This window comes from Saccoglossus kowalevskii, chromosome 21 (assembly GCF_978046115.1).
Source record: "Saccoglossus kowalevskii chromosome 21, keSacKowa6.1, whole genome shotgun sequence".
Lineage (NCBI taxonomy): Eukaryota > Metazoa > Hemichordata > Enteropneusta > Harrimaniidae > Saccoglossus > Saccoglossus kowalevskii.
Window position 1 is genome coordinate 11634683 of NC_140661.1, and position 22262 is coordinate 11656944.

Below are 22262 nucleotides of genomic sequence, written 5' to 3' on the forward strand. Positions count from 1 at the left end.
TTAGCCCCATGGTGGGATTTTTAATTACTTCGAGATATTTCACGGTCGGCGTTGATGCATATTTTGTTTTCTAAAATCTACCCGAGGCCCTACTGTATGCAGTGTTTGCCTGTCAATCAAATTTGACCTTGAGATACAAATAAAATATTGTGGTACTCTACAACCACGAACAATGACTTGTTTTTCTACTTATATCATTTTGGCGGTTGATGACTGCGCCATTTTTTGGCGTATTTTTGTTTGTCAACATGAAAACATGTTTTGGCTGCCTTTTAGGGTTATTTCCTGAAAAAGCAACAATATTTTAAAGGGCGGTGGTCGTCACGCAGCGCGTGTTCGAATTTCGTACAAATAAACAATGTATTTTACACGCGTTGTATACAGCACTATGAGTCCCATATCGAGCAGGAAGTGGCGCGACGACCAAGTAGTAAACTTTGGAGAGTGTCCACGTTTTTGATGATGTTTGAAAGTGGGGTAGACCGAACCATTGTTTTAGTTTCATGGCCGACCCGAACGTTTACCTTATTCTCGAGAGTTTACATACTAGTATTTATCTAACTTTCATTTGTTTAATCTTTTTTTCAGACCTTACTACTGTGCTTTCCAAAGACAGTGATGTGTCAGTAAATATGATTATATAGTATAATCATGGAGGTAGAAAACAGATGGTATAATGCAAACGATGCACCAGATGTAATACTGCAAAATTTATTTTAGCTGGAATTAATTTTCGCTGAAAAGACATTTTTGGTGTTTTGTATGAAATTTATTTTCATCGATTTCTGATGAATTGAATTTAAAATATAGAAAACAAGGACATCTTCACTGGATTTTACTTTCACTGAATCACCCCTCAAGCGAAAATAAAATCCATGTGGAAATGAAGTACGTTACAGTATATTGATTTTAAAACATGCGTAAAATGTAAACAAACTAGCGACAGTGATACGAATCCTTTTGTTTTTATGATAATTTAGTGGAACACACCTCCATTTTGACCAATCAGGAAAGGCATAGCTATCACGTGATCACAAGTAGATACGTACTACCGATACGACGTATGTTCATTGACGCCGTCTCCTGACGATCGAACGTGTTGTTTATTTTTTGTGTTCGCGGTTTGTAAATCTAATTGACTTAACAGAAGTAAGCAAAATGTGTGATTCAAGGGTTGGGAAACCATATTTCAAAGAACCTTCGTGTATGGAGGAGTTAATCGAAACCCTGAACACTCTCTTTGAGTCTGACTGCGTGAACGTGGAAGAAGTACAGTCCGTTATGGAAAACTTCAAAAGCAAGGAAAGTGATTGGCGCCGGTTTGCAAAATTTGACCCGAACAGGTAGGGTTTATGAATAAATTTGGATTTTTATGGAATGGGGTATTATTATTATGACCATAAAGTCAATCGAGTCGAAAACATCCTCTCAACACCGACGCCAACGCGGCCTGTAAGTGATCGCGCGCCGGCATCGGGTGGGACTTGTCATTGTAATAATTACGTGTGGTTGAGTGTATTAGCATAATCACTAGAATGGAAGGACACACACGTGTTCCACTGCCTAACAAATATATGAATTATAACTGCGTATGTCGTTGTATAAGAAAATAGAATATAACCACTACATGGTTGGAATTGAATTTTCGTTGTATGTGTCACACATTTTATATACGAGTGCACGTACACTCGGACAGTCGTAAATGGGTGACAGTTCACTTGACTTCAGTGGAAATTTCCAGAAAAATACTACTAATTATCGAACCTTTGCATTACAATCTCTTGGCGACCAAGACTGGCAATATTATTATTATTATTATTAAAAAACAAATTATTTTGTATAAAAAATTAAATTAATTAAATCTACACTGAAACCAGTCCTGAATTTGTGTTGGGTTCATGTTGGCGGTTTAAATAATATAATTATTGCTTTTCTTAATGTACAGCACATACATGAAGCTTTTCACCATTGATGTAAAAAAGACCTCTATGCTTTCACAAACGACATTATGGATGCGTGGCTATTTGAATTCACAGAGATGTCTGTTAATGTGTATAAGCATGGAGCTCCATGGTATAAGTAATATGCACCAGTCTAGTCATTAAAACCCCACCCTCTGGTGGGTGTGATCACAGGGAATTGGAATAACTTGAGTGAAATTTTAATGGAAAATATAGAAAAAGAAATATTTTTCGTTTTATTTCTACCCTCATTTTCATCACACTAAACCTTTGTTCCTATTACAGTCCCCAGGGACTGTGTTCCTATGAAACGGATGTTATCAGCAGTTGGTATTTACGTTTCAGATTTGCAACTCTTACTTAATGCAAATTTTTATCCTTGATTATACCATACCTTTATTACTACTCAGACAACTAATAAATTGTTTGAGATTACTATAAAAAACACACACACAAGGGTTAAACTTCTTGCAAACCATGTCCATAGGTCGCCCTGAAAGCTCCTGGACACTTAATGATATGCAGAAATAAACAGAAAGTGCTTGCAGAAGAATAGAAAGCTATTCCAGCTCCCTGTGGTGAAATACAGGGGCACAGGGTTTCAATAATCCAGTGCATAAATAAAGCAAGCCTGCTCATAAACATATACAGGGTAACAAAGAGCCACTGTTATGTAACAGCGAGTGACAAGAGGTCATTCATGGAGGACTTTGACTTTTTCTTCTCTGCCCTCAAATCTAACTAGGTTTGAACAAAATCATAAATTTGGCGTACAATCAGTACTTTGATATTCATAGTTGTAAACTGCCGAAAAATTGATCATGCAGGTTTGGAGACAATTCATAACTATAGGCATCCTGATGGGCATATACAAGGGGAAGAGCACTGAGAAGCAAGGTTAGGATTAGAATGAGGGGGAGGGGGGCCCTAAGGAAGTTTTAACAAAACAAGAAACAATCAAAAACTGCACACCTGCATGGAGAGTTTTGATTTCACTGTTAGAATGTGTTGTCTCAATTGATCAACAACTTTGCACAATTACCAAGCTTTACAAGTACTGACTACTATGGTAGTATAATGCATACAATCTTGTCTGGTAATATACAAAGGTCATGTGTCAGTTGTCATTCAATCAGGAGATTTGATTTCAGGTGACCCAAAGTTCAAATAATCAGTAAGTGTCTTGTGATTAGTCAGCGATTTAAATATATTATCAGGATGAAACGAGTAAACACCTAAACACGCAGTGTAGGGGGAGGGCCAACAGACTTTAAAAACAAAGTTACACCTTACATGTGGATGTAACGCCAGTGATGCCATTTTTGTGGATGTGTGGTCTGTCATTCATTTTAACATTTTCTACATAATGGCTTGCAAAATTCATGAAAATTTTTCCCTTTCGAAATTCAAATGTTTGACAGTATTCTGTGTCATATAAACTTGGTTTAATTATTTGGTTATTTAGGACAGATCGTGGAGCTAAAAAAGCTCCATGGACAGATGTACACAGCATAGCTATATACATGTACATATTACAATTATCATACCATAGTATAATTAAATAGCTGCTACACTGTATAAGAAGTTTTGATCAAGGTGCATTTTCTTATTATTTTTGTGGTATACAGGTTTTCGGGGGTTTTTCTAGAAAAAAACTGCAAAAGGGAGGGAGCACTGCAATTCAGCGGCGCCACCAAGTGGAGGAGATATGGTACATTCAAGTTAAAATGAAGCATTCTATGGCTTCCTTGAGACCAAAATTACCATCAGGCAGATCACAATTGAAGACTGGTCAATCAGAATTTTATGGTTGCCAGAGCATCTGCTCCCCAGGGTAAGGAGGTGCATGGCCATAGCGTGAGGGCGCTGCACCCTTGTTCCTTTGTTTAAAAGAATCCCTGAGGTTTACAACCAGAAAATGAAATCTATATTGAAATGCAAAATAATAGTTGCTGGTCTTTATCCACAGACTTGTTATCTATGCTCTTTTGATTATTTATAGCTATTTTGTAAAATCTGGAACCTGGTTTGTAGAGAATTAGCCTTTCAAATCAAATTCTGTGCTTATTTAAAAAGTGGAGTAATGGTACCTGTCCAAAATGACAGACAGGTGGCTGGCGAAAATCGTGGCGGTATATCACATTTACACATGTTAACCTGAACAAGTACCTACATTAGATTTGAATCAGTTTTTTGTATTTCATGCATATAAATATGTAACTTGTAAGCAAACATGTACATTGTATTTCGATAGTAGCATTCATGCACAGCTCCTTAGCATCAGCTAATAGGTCAAATACCTTAGCTATAGCCTAACGAGTCGCGTGAGTTACACCCTTCGTGGTGCTCTAAACCCAGTGAGGTCTGTTGCCATTTGGCCTGGCGAGGGCGCAACTACACCAGGCTACCTCAGCCCATGCTAAGAAACGTTTCATAAACGTTTAGCACAGGCTAAGAAATGGTAAGTACAGGTAAAATCTTGCCTGTTCTTAAGACTCGGTCTAGACACTTGGCACTAGCTAACAAAGTGTGCGCAAAAGTTCAGCTCAGGCTAAGCGCCAAAATTACTATTTATAGCTGCTCAATTGGTTGTCTCATTTCTGGCAATTCGTCCGTTCCAATATACAAACATATGAAATTTAATAGCGTAAATCGTAGTCGATGTAGCGTAATGTATTTACAAAATTGAAACAGTCCCTCTGTTTTAAAGTACTTTATTTCTATTTAGAAATATTTTCATATCAGTTCATTTTATTATCAAAAATCAGTGAAAATAAACACCATAGAAGATTTTTCAGTGAAAATTTATTCCATCTAAAGTATTTTACAGTATGTGATGTAAAGTAATCAAAGAAAATATTTAAGCCATTTAATTGTGGATGTGCTTTCGGCATTTCATTCTTCACATACACAATCATATTTTTTCTTTTAGTAGCACATGTGTTTACGTCAATTAAGGTATTTCTGATACCAAAATAAACCATATTTTAATAATACAGGATACATTAAATATGATTTTTGGTTTTTATCATGGACTATCATAGATGGGTTTCTAATAGATCAAATACCGTATGTGTGTGATTTTCAAAATGGAATGTTTTTTGGTCGCTAAGTATCCTGTCAACTTGTACATATGGATGACATATACTGATATCGTATATTACAAGCGATTGCATTGTACGGTAAATGACAGATGTGACAGATCAATTACATTAACCTTTTCACAGCCAGAATTTTTCACCCAAATTTGTCTGTGCTTTTTCTAATATTCTTCAATATTTCTGGAAATGAACCCTAATTTTAGAGCCAACAGACCAAATTTGAGTTTTTACCTCAAAAATTTGACTATTTTTGTCCCAATTTTTTGAAGGTAAGTGCTGACTATACTTGGGACTATATTATGAATTTGTGATGAAAAGAAGGAACTGGTGGTAAAAAGGTTAATTCTTATTGTTTACTGTACAATGAATTCCTTTTTTGTCTAAGTGTACTTTTGTTAAAGATGTGCTTCTACAAATATGGTAAATGCTGGCTATCTCCCCTATATTTTATAATACTTTAGTTTATTTAGTGCATTTATTAACCAACTTACGTGTATATATGCATGAATCGATGTTTCTGGTGTAAGCTTTTATGTACCTTCTGTTCCAACTTTTACAAACTGCGTCATTTAGGGAATGTTTTTGGCTGAAATCCAAGTTGGGTATGTTTGTTGGTCATAACAACATTATGATTCATGTGACCTGAATAGTGAACTTGAATCATATGCACAGTGATATAATAATTAAAAAACAGAACAGTCCATTATATGGGAGGGGGTGGACTAAGACTATTTTGTAATAATTTATTTGATCCTTGTTGTATATGTTATGTTAGGAAATAGTACAGAATAAAACAAAAACAACAACAACAAAACAAATGCTTTATTGGCAGCTTTATTGTAGGTTTAAAAGAAGTACATGTATATTAATAATGCTAGTAAATTGTTTCCAGATGCTAGTACTAGGATTTTATGCGTTGCATATCTATAATGTTACAAAACTTTTCAAATTTGTGGGGTACCGGGGAATAAGTTAATTACTGTTAAATACTGAGCTGGAATTAATTTTCGCTGTTTTGTATGGATTTTAATTTCACTGATTTTTAATGAGTTGAATGTAAAATATAGGAAAAAATATATATTTGCCGGATTTCATTTTCACTGAATCATCCCTTCAGCGAAAATAGCGAGCTAAAATTAAGTATTTTACTATATGTTGACAGTGCGAGTTACAGTTGTCTAGATTGTTTATTCAATATGTCGCCTGCTGGTGCATTCTTTTTACAAAGAATATTGACAATCTGTGACTATTTATAGAGACTTTCAGTAGGCAATGTGCTAATATCGTTAGTTCAAAATACAGATATTTTCTATGTTAGTTATCGCGTGGTTTTGGCTTTGAAATTACGAGCGTGCTCTAGACTACCGGTAGATATGAAGTCCTTGCCCTGAATATTCACTGATGTAATATGAAGATACGCTAGGCTGCTTGTAATACTGTGGAATACTTATTTTCGCTGGAATTAATTTTCACTGAAAAGGCTTTTTAGGCGTTTTGTATGGAATTTATTTTCACTGATTTTTGATGAGTTTAATGTGAAATATAGGAAAAAAAGTATATTCGCTGGATTTTATTTTCATGGAATCATCCCTTCAGCGAAAATAGCGAAAATAAATTCCAAGCGAAAATAAAGTATTCTACAGTACGTCTTAGATATCTTGCTAGCACTATAATTACGTTGCATTTACAATGAAGATGTCAACCATCTTGGATTATTTGCATTCACTGTGAGGTCTTCATTATACATGAAATCGAATATAAAAACAGGACAAAAAAAGGTCATAGCTCTGCTATAGTATCCCTTGAGCTTGTAAATCTAATTTTCATGACCCCAGTATTTTTGACTGAATGACTGCTTGACCCTGCGTCAGTGCAAAGGATTTTGCCTGTCAAATGAAATTCTATACCTGTGTAAAATGACAGGCAGACAGATAGCTGGCTGCTAGGTTCTGTCTCATTAAAATACTTAGGTAGTAGCCCAACTATGCCTTAGAGGTAACTTTTTGTTGAAAGCTAAAATTGGAGGTAATCATTTCATGTGTGGAATGAACATTTACAACACATATTTGTCGTTAAAATCAAAGAGTTAACCTTTTCACCGTCCAGCAGTTCCTTCTTTTCACAAAATAGTCCTAGTTTGAATAGTTTATAGGCTGCACTTTCCTTCAGAAGATTAGGACAAAAATACCCAAATTTTAAAAACTGAAAACTGACTCTGAATTTGTCTGTTGGCTCTAAAACTAGGGTTCATTTCCAGAAATATTGTGGAATACAAGGAAAAAGTGCAGAAAAATGTGCGTGAGGAAGTCTGGTGGAGAAAAAGTTAATGGAATACAGGACCTGCAAGTTGAAAAAATTGCATACATTTAATTTAATATGCAGTTTTGATGGGCTAAAGTTAAATTTTGTTAATTTGTCATTTTGGATAGTATTTATCACTTTACAAGTGACAGTCTGATAAGGAGCAAACCTATCCAAGCTGATATATTCGGAAACCTGTTAACTATATTGTGACGTTCTACTGTAGGCTCTGGACCCAGGGGTCTATTCACAGATGTGAAAAGTTTGTGTTGAAATTCTTATTACAAATGTACATGTTTTCTAATTACCTAATTTGAATAAATTTGCATTTTTTTAGGTGTACCACAGATATCTCTCATACCACTTATTGAAAGGCATTTTTTTTTTGGTTGCAGGTATACAAGAAATTTGGTCGACGAAGGAAACGGTAAATATAATCTAATCCTACTGTGTTGGGGAGAAGGTCAGGGAAGGTGAGTTTAATATGATTTATTCTTATCTTACTGGGTTGGGGGTTGGGGGTGAATTCAATATATGACACACATCGTCTGAATCGCACAGTTTCGCGAGCTTTGATGTGCAAATTATTAAAATCATCCCCTCAGACATATAGTTGCTATGTTTTCTAATGGTCGGATAAAAATCTATGTTCATTTTGTACTGAGAGCGTATATAGCTTGCATCATGCACACAAATATTACCGTGCATTTTACGGTGGCCGTATGTTATAACTCTGTTTCTTTAGTATAGTGAAAAATGGGCAAACAAATGAAGAAATTGAATTGATCTCATTAGTTTGATTAACCCTCGAGTAACTTCTACTGTACAATTTTGCCTGTGATGCTGCAGTAACTAGCAATTTCGCTGGACAATGCATTGATAAAATATCTTGTGTATTGCCAGAGAGGGCACACTTAAATATATCGTTGATATGTACCATCTGCCAAGGTGTAGTGGTCAAATCTCTTTGAAAAAGTACCAATAGGGCACCTGTGTCAATGACATGTTGTTTATATTGTTACTTTGTAATTGACTGCAACTGTCCTAAACCACCCGTAAAACTTGTATTCAAAAGTCACAAAATGTGCTACTATCTATGTAGGCATCACAGACTTCCACTCACCTATCACTTGGTATACATTGGACATTTTGGTCCGTTGTTGTTTTGTTTGGATTCAAAATGGCTGACTAGTGGCCATTTTGTTTTATTGAATGCTGTTCCAGAACAATATCTTGAATATACCTTGACTGATTGGATCAAACTATATTGACATGAATTTGTTTTGATTCAAAATGGAACATGATGACTGTGCTATGTCAAAACATGGTTTTGTTAGTGACGAAAAGTAAACATTAAGAAGAAAAACATTATCAAAGAGCTACATTCAATCTGGTCTCGTTGTTTCACATTTGGTAGTGAATGGCTAGATGTAATGATGAGTAAATGACCACAGTGAGTAGAGTTTGCATGTACTGATAAGCTACAATGCAGTCATGCATACCTGTGGCCGCTGAAAAGTGTAAATGTTCCTGGTAAGATTAGTGTACATGTACATGCGGTGAATAGAATATATGCCAGTGCCTTGGAACAACCGTTGTGTGTTATGTATCACAAAATAAAATGTTACATTTTCCACAGATTTTTTTCAAAATTTAGATCAAGAATTATGTTTGATTGGTTCAAAATTATAAAAAAAAAATACTTGAAAAAAGGTAAAATTATGGCATTCAAAGGGTTAATTAAAACTATTTTGTTTTCTGTATTTAGAAGTACATCTCCAAATAGAAGCACATATAAACCTAAAATCATGTGTAGTATACTGAGTCATTAAAATATTTTTAACCTCAGACCCACACTTCTTTAATTGATGTAAGTGCATGTGATACTAATAGAACAAACGTAGTATAGGCGTATATAATAAATATATAAAAGTCAACAGTCAAGCAGCCCCATAGTCTCTGTTCGGATGCAGTCCAGTGGATAGACCTTGTGCATCTGTGTGTTCGTGCATCCGTGCGTGCATCCGTACCTGTATCTTAGACATGCCTGGACCAATTACATTCAAACTTCACACATACATCTTACATAATATCATACATATGCACAACAATTTGTTTCACGTTCTGATTCAAAATGGCCAAATGGCGGCCATTTTTGTGCTAAAAAAATTATCAAAAATTAAGCATTTATTGATGGATTTTGTTCAAACTTGGTACTTGCATTAGACATTATGGATTCCTGATGCACGTCATTTTATTTCCAGATCAGATTCAAAATGGCTGACTGGGGGCCATTTTGTTTTAATTAATGTGCTTCTAGAGCCATATCTCTGACATGCTATGACTAATTATGTTCAAATTTTATATATTCATTATACATTATGATATAGATGTATTCAAAATGGCTGATTTTGTTTTAATTAATGCTGTTCCATCTAGCAATATCTCTCAATATAGACAGGTAATCGTTTGACCATCAGATACAAGATGTCAATCATTTTAATGTTAAAGTAAGGCAGTGCCCCTGCGCATGCGTCAGATGGCCATCGCGTTTCATTGTTTACAAACAAACGTCTACCCATGAGCCTTTGTGTTTTTAGTGTGTGTTGTTATCATCGCTTGGGACTCAATTCCCACGTGTGCGCAGGTGACGACCCTCCCGCTTTAAAAAATCATATCATATATTGATATGTTTTCATTCCAACTATATTACTATAAACAAAACTATATATCTTAAATTTGATAACTAACGCGGACTGTACCATGCATGGCTTGTCGAGTTTAGTTCTGTTTTTAGTTTCTTCGTCATGTTGATAATTCAGTACTGAGATCTTGCTTTTTGCCAGGCTCTTGATTAATTATTCTTAATAATATATTCTGTTATTTCTTGTCTTTTTTCAGTGGTATTCACAGTCACTCTGATGCACACTGTTTCTTGAAAGTTATGGATGGAACTTTACGTGAGACTCTGTATGAATGGCCGTCAAAATCAGAAGGTCGAACGAAAATGAAAGTAAAAAAAATTGCAGACTGTGAAATGGACCAAGTAGCATACATAAATGGTGAGTACTTTTCATGGTAGTAATTTTTTGATCAAAATTGGTAGTACTATCGAATTATTTAGTCTTATTGGACCATCTATTTTTTGAACCATCTAATTTTTGTTAAAATCATAATTTCTTTTTTTTTATTTTCCACTTACCATTCAACCATCTGACAGGAAATGTCCACATTTAAATGTTATCAATGCACATGTCTGTGTTTTGTTTTTTATTCTCACATTTCAATTGATTTTCATTCACATATTTAACCGTTCAAGCAATGTAATATTTCACGCAACATTTTTTTATGTCCACATTTTAAATGAAAAATTGATCAACAATTATTTTTGTTTAAAAGTGTTACTTAATAATTAATTTATATATTTCTTTTTTTCATTGTACATTTACAAATGGCTTTTTGAAAAAGAATTTCCTAATAATTTGTAACTAAATTTCATGGTATATATTGACCAAACAAAATTTTTGAGTATGGTGTGAACTTTTTACCATAGAATAATGCACAAAAGTTTGATGACCTTATATTCTTGTTTTTTTTATTTACAACTCGTTGTTATGACGCAATAATAACATTAGGAAGGTACATATAGCACAATAACAGTTCCTCTTTCTAGTAAAAGTTTATAACTGAATAGAATGCTACACATACATCCCATACCACAATATCATCAAATGTATTTCATTATTTTTGTCTCTTGCTAAAAAAAATCCTGAGAGAATACTGTAGGTAACAGTTTATTTGTTACAGATTCCTATGGCGTGCATCGGGTTGAAAACACCAGTAATGTAGAGACAGCTGTTAGTCTTCACTTGTACTCACCACCGTTTGAATCGTGCGACTGTTTTGATGAGAGGACCGGTAAAAAACAGTCAGTGAAGATCACCTTCTGGAGTAAATTCGGTGAAAGGACATACGTAAGTTGAAATATTTTTCGTGGAATTTCTTATCCTGGGGCAGGCGTTCAGCTAGTAAAATGGAGAGTCAGAAAGTTGCGGGTATCTGATCTAACATGCAAGCAATCCAGGGGTAAATATAGTCAGTTTTTACCAGTCTCAAACAGGCAGATTTTAACGAAATCAGCTAAATGTACTAATTGTCATTTTTTACTCACAAGCCAAATATATAAAAAATGTAAAACTTTCGTGGTTGTTAAATCTTACCCTTCAATTTTAACATGATAAACTGAGATTGGAATAATGCCTTCTCACCACCAATTACCTCGTTTCATCACAAAATAGTCCTGTTTATAGTCTGCACTTCCAACAAAAATAGCCAAATTTTTTGAGCAAAAACTGACAATAGACTCAAATGTTGTCTGTTTAAAATATGGGTTCATTTCCAGATTTTTTTCCAGAAATTTGTAGTGTCCAGAAATATTGAAAAATCTAAGAAAAAAGTGCACAAGAATTTGGGTGAGAAAGTCTGGCGGTGAAATGGTTAAAATAAGCTACTAATTAAAACATGTCGGTAGAGACTGATCAAAATTGGTCTAAATTGCACTGTTGTTCATAAAATTTTGAGCCAGTATGAAATTTACTTGCTATTAATGGACCACTAACTGAATCTTAGTTCACTTAGTAAGTTGCCCCACCCAATTTACCTTGTGGTGTTGTTGTGACTGATAAAAAATAAAGACAGACTGTCACGATTCAATTACTGTTGCATAGTATTACATGAAATACATTCGTAGAAGAATGAACACATATGTAAATACTCTCTCTAAATGTATTTACAGATGAATTCAAATAGAGTTTCAATATAAAGAATTGTAATTTTTACTGTCAAGTCATCAGTGATCCACTTAACATCACCACGGATCTCATGCGAGAACTGTATGCTGGATCATTAAAGTACGACTTATTTTGACAATAGTCCCACCTTGTATCAATTATAGTGCATTTGCAACTAATGAAGCAGATACTGCAAACATTTGGGTTTAAAGCGTGGTGGTCGTCGAATTTCATGTAAATAAACAATGTATTTTACACGTGTTGTATACGTCGCTATGAGTCCCATATCGAAGTGGAAGCAGCACGACGACTGCCGCCCTTTAATTTTGCTATTTTTGTTGATTATTGAAATTTGCTACCTTAAATTCATGTGAATGTGTAAAATCACCATACTTCATGTTGTTCTACTGACAAATCTGTGAATTTAAAATCCAGTGAATATCCTTGTATTAACAATATACTGGTACTACAGTGAAATCAAATACTAGTGAAATTTAATGATTCTACGGTATTCTATATTCTGTTCTCTTGTTTTCTAAACTGTGGATCGAATTGCTTTCATTTTACAGACTTTTAATTTTGGTATTTTCGTTGACAATTGAAATTCACTAAACTAAACCCATGTGAACGCGTAAAATTATAATAGAACTTTACTGGAAAATTTGTGATTTTAAAATACAGTCAATATGCTCCATTAACAAATTGATTACAGTGAAATCTAATACTAGTGAAAAATAATACTACAGTTTTATATATTCCGTTCTCTAGTTTACTTTTTCTAAAATGGATCATATTACTTTCATACAGACTGCCAACAGTTATATCAGCTTACAGGTTGATAGTTTGTTTACTGCAATGTCACACTTATTCCTGGAACATAATGAGAGATTTAAATATCAAATTCTTTAAATATTTTGCTTTGTATTGAATTTATAAATATTACATTCATAATTCTCCACCATACGTCATTTATACCAGTTGAAATTACAAGCTTACCATATGTTCTTACTGAAATGTACTTAAGGATAATAAAAAAATCCAGAAAGCATGGTTTATTCAATTGATCCAGGTTATTGTGCATGTTCATTCCATATCCTGCAGCTTTAACAGTCCACGTATGGTTTCATTATCCATTATATTTCTATACAACTTATGACTTGAATGATTTAAAAATTATTAAATATTTTTATTTTGATTGATAAATCTGAATGTAAATTTAGTGGCAATATTTGACTCTGGTGAATATGTATAAAATAATACATTTGGGAAACTAACTATAAAATGTAGGTCTGATTATATTATAAATAAGATTTTGCATGCTATAATTATGGTGCTCCTCTTAGAAATGGTGATCAGGGATTGCGTTAACGCGGAATTCCGCGTCCGGGAAGCATAGTTTTTATGTGGGACGCATGAATTTTTCAACTGGTGAGTCCTTGGGACGCATCCGGTGAGCACACGTCTCGGTCGTATTACGATAGGTCTAAAGGCATTGTGTGCGTTTGCGATGCCATTGTCCCGCATACAAAGTTCATAGAGCTTTTAAGGTAGCGAGACTATTATTTGTGTTGAAAATTACGATTTTCACATTTATTTATTAATTGATGAAATGCACTATAAACTTTCATATGATAAAGTCAACATAACATAGAATGTCATGTAAGTTGGTTAAAATGTAGATTTTCTGAAGGGAAGCAAGGCAGCCTCAGTAGTGTTTTCCAAAATCAACAACACAGGTTTAATCTGTGTGCCTATAAGTTTCAAAGATAAACTCAAGACAAAGCAATGTTAGGATGTGTTATCAGTAGCTATCTGACACACAATTAGTGTTTCCAAACATTTGAGTGGTTTGTCTCCGCCCCTATTTGTTTCACAGATTAGTCATTTGCATGTGAATGTGTCAGACACAAGGTCACAGAGCCACTGAAAAAAATCATTGATTTTGGTGTTTTCATATGCCGAATTTATCCAATTATAGCTATCCCATTCCTTTATTTTTTTGGTTTCCAATAGCCTTACACATTTGGATGTCCCTACACATGTTAAAGCAGACCTTGATGGGAAAACAAATTGATTGTGCCGATAAACAAGCTTGAAAATCTTTGCTGTTACTTCATGGACGTTTTCTAGGAGTTTATGTTTTTCAAAATACAAGGTCTTTAACAAAAAATAACGTATACTTATTGTCGTCGGATTAACACCAAATTTTCACAGCTTTAAGGTGACAGTGAGAGGAACTTGAATGTGTCCAGACAAACTGTTTCATCGATTATTTACCAACGAGTTGTGGTTTGAGTTGGGGGCAATACGACTAAAACAGTAATTGAAATTCAGCACACTATTTTTTAAAACGCGTTGCTTGCATAAAACTGACCAGACACATTCAATTTACCAGACTATTGAACAACTAGGAAAAATGAAAAAAATACTTCTTATCGCCAGCATAAATGCGTAATTATTTTTTTTACAGAAAAAGTAATTTTTCACCTTTGATTGTGTCAGGGGTCATAGAATGCATATATGGGCATGGCAAACACACCTTTGTAAAGCTTGAAGTCTGGCGATTCTAAAAATATATACTTTCCTGGGTCTATTTGTAGTCATTTGGTCACAATTAGAAGATGAAAATAAGTATGCAAATAATAGTCCCGCTACCTTAAATTCACTTACAACACTGTGCCATTGTCTTCAAAAACACCTATTAGCATCTACATGTCACAATGGAAAGTGTGAAGTCCGTCTGAAGTACGACGAGACAGTCAATACTGAGACAAGTAGAATGCACTGTGACCTGCTAATTTAACCGCCTAAAACTTACAATGTCACCCAGGGTAATTTTTTTTTCCAAAAAATCACTTTAACGAACCTGGTACGTAAAATAAACTTTTTTTTCCTAATTTTATTGGTAACGAAATTATATTCTAAACAAAGTAAAAACGATCACAACTGCCGAGCAACAAATGATCACGGTTGCGCAATCCAGTCATGCTGCGTTTCACAATTGTTGATTATTACTCACTAGTGATTATAATAACGTTCAAACAAAAATTTGTTGAATTGTAATGAAATGCAAATAAAATTCAACTTCGTTTCGTCGTAAGCAAATAATTCCGGTCGCAAATTAACGCTAGATGCTGTCGAGTATCCGCCATGTTCCTTGTCTTGCATGGTTGACCTAATAGGTCAAATCTCTAATTAACCAATACAAATGCTGGATAACGCCAACGTGTTCAAATTACCATAGCTCATTTAAATATGTTAATGTTTTTAACGCAATGCGGAAGAGATTTGCCAATGTTGTAGTACGATCATTTGGCTTGGATTTTTACGGGAAAACGGCATGATTTTTTTTTTACAAATAAAAAAATAGTTGTTTTCAAAATATAAACTGAGCGTTTGAAGACTAATTTAACATCATTTACAGTGACAACAACTCGAACCGAAACGAAGTTTACGCATTCACGCTAGTCACAAAAAACGTACCCTTGAATAAAAACTTAAACTCTATCTTAGGCACCAGGAAAGATTGAAATGTTCGAAAAAGGACACCAAAATATTTAAATAACAAATATTAAATAAAATTCGCCGATTTCTTGGTCCTATTTTTTAAAAAAACCTAAACTGCCCAGAGGCGAATTTACTGCAGTACTACTGAGTACTAGTATGTACAAATTTTGGGTGTATTGTTTTCTGGGGACAATATTAATCGAAACAATGAACTATTTAATTATATAACACAAGTGACTTTGGGAGAAAAAAAATCACTTTTCTAGAAGCCATGGATCGATTCGTTATTTGCAAGATCGCCTCCCCAGCAGGTTCCATGTGGCCATGCCTTTTCTTGTCAGAATCTTATTAAGTCTCTTTTTACCTCCATGTTAAGTCTAAGTTAAGTCTGACACCAGCTCATTTATCTTGGCTTATGAAGAACTTGAAGGTAAACCCAGTAATGATTTAAAATTTTTACAAGCAGGATTACATTTTAATAACAGTAAAAATAGAAGTAAACCATGCAAATAATGCAGATTGCTGACATGTAAAGGCTGGAATGAACATGTAAATAAAGTACAATATGTAAATGTGATTAATGCCTGTTTATGTTTATTGTGTAATAGTTCGTGCAAAAAACTATTTTTAAAAAATAAAGTGCGGTAGCGGCAGGGACCCCACATATTTTTAAGGGACCCACACATTTTATAAGGGGTGGGTCCCAGGGACTCCACATTATCGAACACTAATGCAACCCCTGGGTGATACTATGTTTTAGCGTTTTATCGCCTGTGAAATGTCTGCTACTTTCTCGCCTAGAAATGTTTGTTGGTACATCGATGCTATTAATTTTTTTGTTTTTAAGCATAAATACTTTTTTTAAAGTGAAAAAATGGGTTTGCAACTCTACGGCAACTTTATTTTTGTGTATTTTTAAACAAGGCTCCTCATTAGCTTTTCATTTGCATACAGAAATACCCCTGATGACATATGAAAGGGAACTTGCTGGGAAGCTTGCATTGCTGATATTTGTATATAAGGCACATTTTTTATACAAATTTCACGTCTTTGACTAAATTGCCACTCGTGAGTTTGTTCATCAAGAAAGAATGAACTATGATTAACACATAATATCAAGTTTGTCGCATAGGGTTGAGTTAGATGCGAAATATGTCCTTTCTGGTGTAGCTTGTTACTTGATTGTCACCACCACCGGTGCACGTTTGTACTCTGTCCCTGGACCCAGGCACTGGACGACAATTGAGTTTGTAAGAAGTTAAACTGGACTGCACAATTACTTGTATGGTAGTCAGCCGAAGTGTCGACTTATATTTCCACGGAACTCTCTACATCTAAGTCGATCATTACAGAGTTTGTCAAAATTAAATTTGATGCATGAATTGTCTCATTATTTAGCAGGTTACTACGCATGTCACTACACTGTTTTATTCCATCCATCGTCGGAGTTAACAAAAAAAATCAAAATAAAAAAAACATATTCTGACATGCTAAACACTTAACTATAGTGATCAATAAAATAGAGAAATAATTTTAAAAAAACATATGAAAATGAATTCTGTTGAAATGGATGAACACGTCGGTTTACGACGAGGACAAGTGCGTGAATGGTGGCGTATGATTGGATAACAAAACCTCTGTGTTTCCGTGCGTGCGTCCGGACCTGTATCTTAGAAATGCCTTGACCAATCACATCAAACTTCACACATACATCATACATGATATTATACATAAGCACATCAATTTGTTACACGATCTGATCCAAGATGGCCGAATGACGGCCATTTTTGTTCTAAAAATCATCAAAATCAAGCATTTCTCGACTCTTTACAGATGGATTTTGTTCACACTTGGTATATACGTTGGAAATTATAGGACCCTGATGCACATCATTTTGTTTTTCAGATAAGATTCAAAATGGCCGACTGGCAGCCATTTTGTTTTAATCCATGTGGTTCTAGTGCCATATCTCTGACTTGCTGTGACTGATTATGTTAAAATTTTAAATATTCATTATACATCATGTCATAGATATACAGATATATTGGTTTGACGATCCTATTAAAAATGGCTGAATGGTGGCCATTTTTGTGCTGAAAAAAATCATCAAATATCAAGCTTTTATGGATGGATTTTGTTCAAACTTGGTACATACATTAGACATTACGGGTTCCTAATGCATGTTATTTTATTTTTTTAGATCAGATTCAGATGGCTGACTAGTTGCCATTTTGTTTTAATGAAGGGGCTTCCAGAGCCATATCTCTGACATGCTTTGACTGACTATGTTCAAATTTTATATATTCATTATACATGTACCCAAAATGGCTGATTTTGTTTTAATTAATGCTGTTCCAGAGCAACATTTCTCAATACTCGTTTGACGATCAGATACAAATGTCAATAATTTAAATGTTAAACAATCATCATAATCATATTCCTGACATGTTTATATTCCAGCTATATTACTATAAACAAAACTATATATCTTAAATTTGATAACTAATGTGGACTGTGCCATGCATGGCTTGTTCTTTCATAAATGAGGACAGTTGTTTGGCAAAAGAATCAGAGGTAAATTGGACACTGCATTATGACGGTGTAAAGAGAATGTCAACCCAAATGTTTTCTTGTTGCTTTCATGACTTTCATCCACTGATGTTGCACCTTTGGATAGATTGGAAAACACTGCGGCTATACTTATTACCGGTACTGCATCCACGACACAATGTTTAACCATCATAAATGTTTGTTGTAAAAACAACTTCTAAAAACTCTCTCAAGAAAAATTAAAAAAATGCTAACTGAAAAATGTATATCGTTAAAAGTATGTTGAATGACGCAGTGTTATAAAAGTACGACTCAAGAGTATAGCTTCCTCACATATTTTAGCTTTTTGTGGCACACTTTAATTTCGGCGAGAGTCAGAAATCTAGAAACAGTAAATCGTTTCAGGATAGGTGGGCGTAGCTACAGCACAAAAAAATATCTCAAATTTACTTGGATACGAGTACCGGTAATAATTACAGTGGAACGTAAATCTAAAATGGGAAATGTGTGGGTGGGCATTTCGCATGCACTTTAAAGGGTACCTACCCACATCCTGATTCTTCTTGTACATCATAATGCTGTAGTACTTTTTATTTATTTTTTTAAATATTTTTGAGCCAGTTTTAAACATTTTCAGACATTTCCAGACGAGATAAGAAATAGGATGCTGGCATGTAGTGTGTAGAAACCATACTCCATGTTTTGTAATTTAATTTGCTATCCTGGCGTCGACCAGCCAGGGTCAAACACAAGCACTTCCTCCTCCAAAGTCACATTTGTTACAGAGTGAATCCTGGCTAGTGGCTTTTGCCATCCTATTGGCGGCGGTATATTTCTTTTCAGCCTATTGAGTCTGTAGGGTAGGGGTTGACCTATTTAATTAATGTTCAACCTAGATGAACCTAGATGCGCAACCACTATGCTGCCAATGAGCTTGTTTCCGTACATGTAGAAACATTAACTTTCCTCTATAGTTTTAACATACTGTAAAATACTATATTTTCGCTGGAATTAATTTTCGCTGTATGGATAAAATGTTGGAAAAATGAAAAACTGCACAAGCAGGCGATTTCTCAAACATTTCTCTGGTGGTCATTTTGAACTAAAAAATGGTCAAAACTGTCTATTGTGTCCACTCTGACGAGACTTTGAGATTTTGACCTTTATATTATAAACAGGAAGCCCTTCCTGTTCAGAGTCACTAATTAATATTAATTACCGGTAGATGTGAATCAGTGTTATCTACATCATGCTCACGCTAACCATGGAGGTAAAAAGAGAAGGAGTCACAGCCAAGCTTAGATCAGAGGTACCAGGATGGTCGCCGCTGTTTGTACATAGATCAGGGAGTATATTTGCCGAACGGATCAAGGAGGACAGTTTCCTCTTAGCGCAGTGAGGATTACTACGTATTAGCATACTACGGACGCCTTCGGCAGCACTCGGCGATTTTCGTGACAATTCTAGTCAAATTCTTATAAACAAATATGGCGACGATCGATAACGCGCACGAGTTTGACTACGATGCTGAAACTGTTATGTCCTTAAATTCAGAAGACGTAAACGAAATCGAAGAGCATATTATAGACGAAGAATTGTTTTGCATATGCTGTGAACGAAATGATTGCTCGAAAACAAAAAATGCAGCGATTTTCTTGTTGACGCACTGCCGTAGGAAGTAGGACATACACGGGATATAAACTTCAAAAGGTGTCATTTCGAACCTCAAAATTCAGTCTCTGGTACAACGCGGTGCGGTCCATGTCATGCACCATTGCAAGGAACATTAAACGATCTTTATTTTGGACTAAAAAATAGTACTAGCAAGGTTTCGAAACATTACAATATTACCGATTCAAAAATACAACGGAAAATGTGCTGAAAAACGAAAAATTACATAAACTTAACAAGAAATTCTCCGATTTTCAAAATTCTAACTTTCCCGTTCTCACAAACACGATTCCTCTACGTATAAAAGATCTGCACATGCTTTGTGTCATTTGGCTTTTACTGCGACACCGTAAAACAAGACCTTGGAGTGCGTACTGTACGCAGCAACGCTTGAGAGAAATGACGCGTCGGCGACGATCCTGGGGTGAAAGGACGATAAGACAAAGGGAATTATAGGATTAAACTTAGTTAAAACAAAAGAAGTTTAGGAGGATTATTTTGGCTGTGACTCCTTCTCTTTTTACCTCCATGCACTAACTGTAATACCGGGGTACATTGTCCAAGCTGTATATTTCTGTGAAATATATTTCCAAAATTTCCTCCTGAAAGTGGGCATGATGCATACACTTTTAAGAACAGCTACATGTAACATATGGTTGTAGTGTGAAACCAAACATACAATAGCTTAGAGCAAACAAGTTTTGAGCCCAACAATGTTGTTTTGCTTGAAAGGTTATGGAACTGGTCTTGTGCCAAATATCTTGTTTACCAGTATAACTGGGTCGATTGTATGACAATAACGTGACCTTTGGTCAAATACTCATGTTAATTTAATTCCCTTGCTGTCTTTTCATCGTAAAAGGGCAGGAGACACTGTGACCTAAATGTTGACATTTAACAAGATGGTTGTCATTGTGCCAATTTATAAATGAGTTTCTATTTATAGTTACTGGTACCTCATTTGTAGCACATCTTTATTAGTCATTCAAACCATCAGTATGTTTTCTAACGGGACTGTTTTTGTAGGGATTCTGAGCCAAAATCAATTTCACAAAATCAAGTTGAGTCAGCTTTATTGTCTTCAAAAAAAAAAATTAAATTGTATTTGACTGTATAGATAATTTTAAGCACTAAACAAAATTTCTTGTTCCTGATTTTATTAGGGCCCTTTTGAAAAAAGTTCAAAACAGGGACTTATAATTCAATCTTTATTTATCTGTCTGTCCATCCATCCATCCATCTGTCTGTCTGTCTGTCTGTTCGTTCATCGTATCTCTGACATACTTTGTTTGTTCTTCTTCAAATTTGGTATATACATTACACACGTTGGGATACATGTCCACGATGATTTATGTCACTGTTGGATCAAAATGGCCGTCTGGCAGCCATTTTTTTTCTCAAATACATGTACCTGTTTTTTTGTCCAAAAATATGCACATTTGTTGATTGTGTGTTCATCTTGAAATTTGCACGACTTCAAATGAGATCTTTGTCGCATATGTCGCAACCAGTGGCATACCCATCTAAATCTTTGTTTTAGTATCTTCAGATTATAATAATAGCATTAATGTTTTGTTCTTTTATCTTGTAGGGAGTCGGTGCGTGCAAGTCTGCTGTGTACCAGCCAGAGAACAACTAGTCCACTTGACCACAACTATAAACATTGGCTAAAATAATTCCATATCGAAAACCTGGGATTTTGGTTGTTGATTAGCGATACCTGTGGATGGCTGTAGACTAATTTGTAATTAAATCAGTTTTATACCCAATCTGGGTATAAATGAAATGATCTGAAATGGTTATTTAGCTTTACACGAGTTTTATTTACACAGAACCAATACTTCCTTTAATACACACTAGTCTCGTCACTTTATACTCTATGCTAATCAGGATGGGTTAAAGGACGGTGGCCGTCAAGCAGTGTTTTGAATTTCGTGTAAACAATCAATGTATCCCACACACAATGTATACATCACTGAGTCCCATATCAAACATGATGCGACGCAACGTCCACCACCCTTTAATACCAACATGTGTGTTTTTTGGTGATGTTTTTGTTTTTCAAACCCTTGAGAAATACCAAGCATATAAAGTCCTCAATAGTTTCAAATCTAAAATCAGCTATTAACTGAAAATTAAATTATTTTCTCGGTTACAATTAAAAAAATCACAGAATTTTGTAGCATTTGTGTTAGGAAGACTTTAATTTAAGGCCCTCCCCCCCCCCACCCCTAACCTAAACTCTAACCCTAAAACCCTAAATGTAATTGTATAGGTCCCTCTTGGTAGCTGATCAAGTGACGGCAATTTTTCTCTGACGAATTTAAAGTGTTTACATGGCTACTAATGAAGGTGCCTTTAACATTGTTTTATTAGGGACG

At 34.9% G+C, this 22262-nt stretch overlaps 1 protein-coding gene across 1 annotated transcript; it reads left to right on the plus strand.

Moving 5' to 3' along the window:
* The first annotated feature begins 1050 nt into the window (after window positions 1-1050).
* On the plus strand, window positions 1051-21667 carry LOC100367224 (cysteine dioxygenase type 1-like). The gene is made up of 5 exons (XM_002737059.4): window positions 1051-1343; window positions 7759-7836; window positions 10265-10425; window positions 11171-11337; window positions 21473-21667. The coding sequence occupies exons 1-5, from the start codon at window positions 1159-1161 to the stop codon at window positions 21518-21520; spliced, it is 639 nt and encodes a 212-aa protein (XP_002737105.1). The 5' UTR covers window positions 1051-1158; the 3' UTR covers window positions 21521-21667.
* The last annotated feature ends 595 nt before the right edge of the window (window positions 21668-22262 follow it).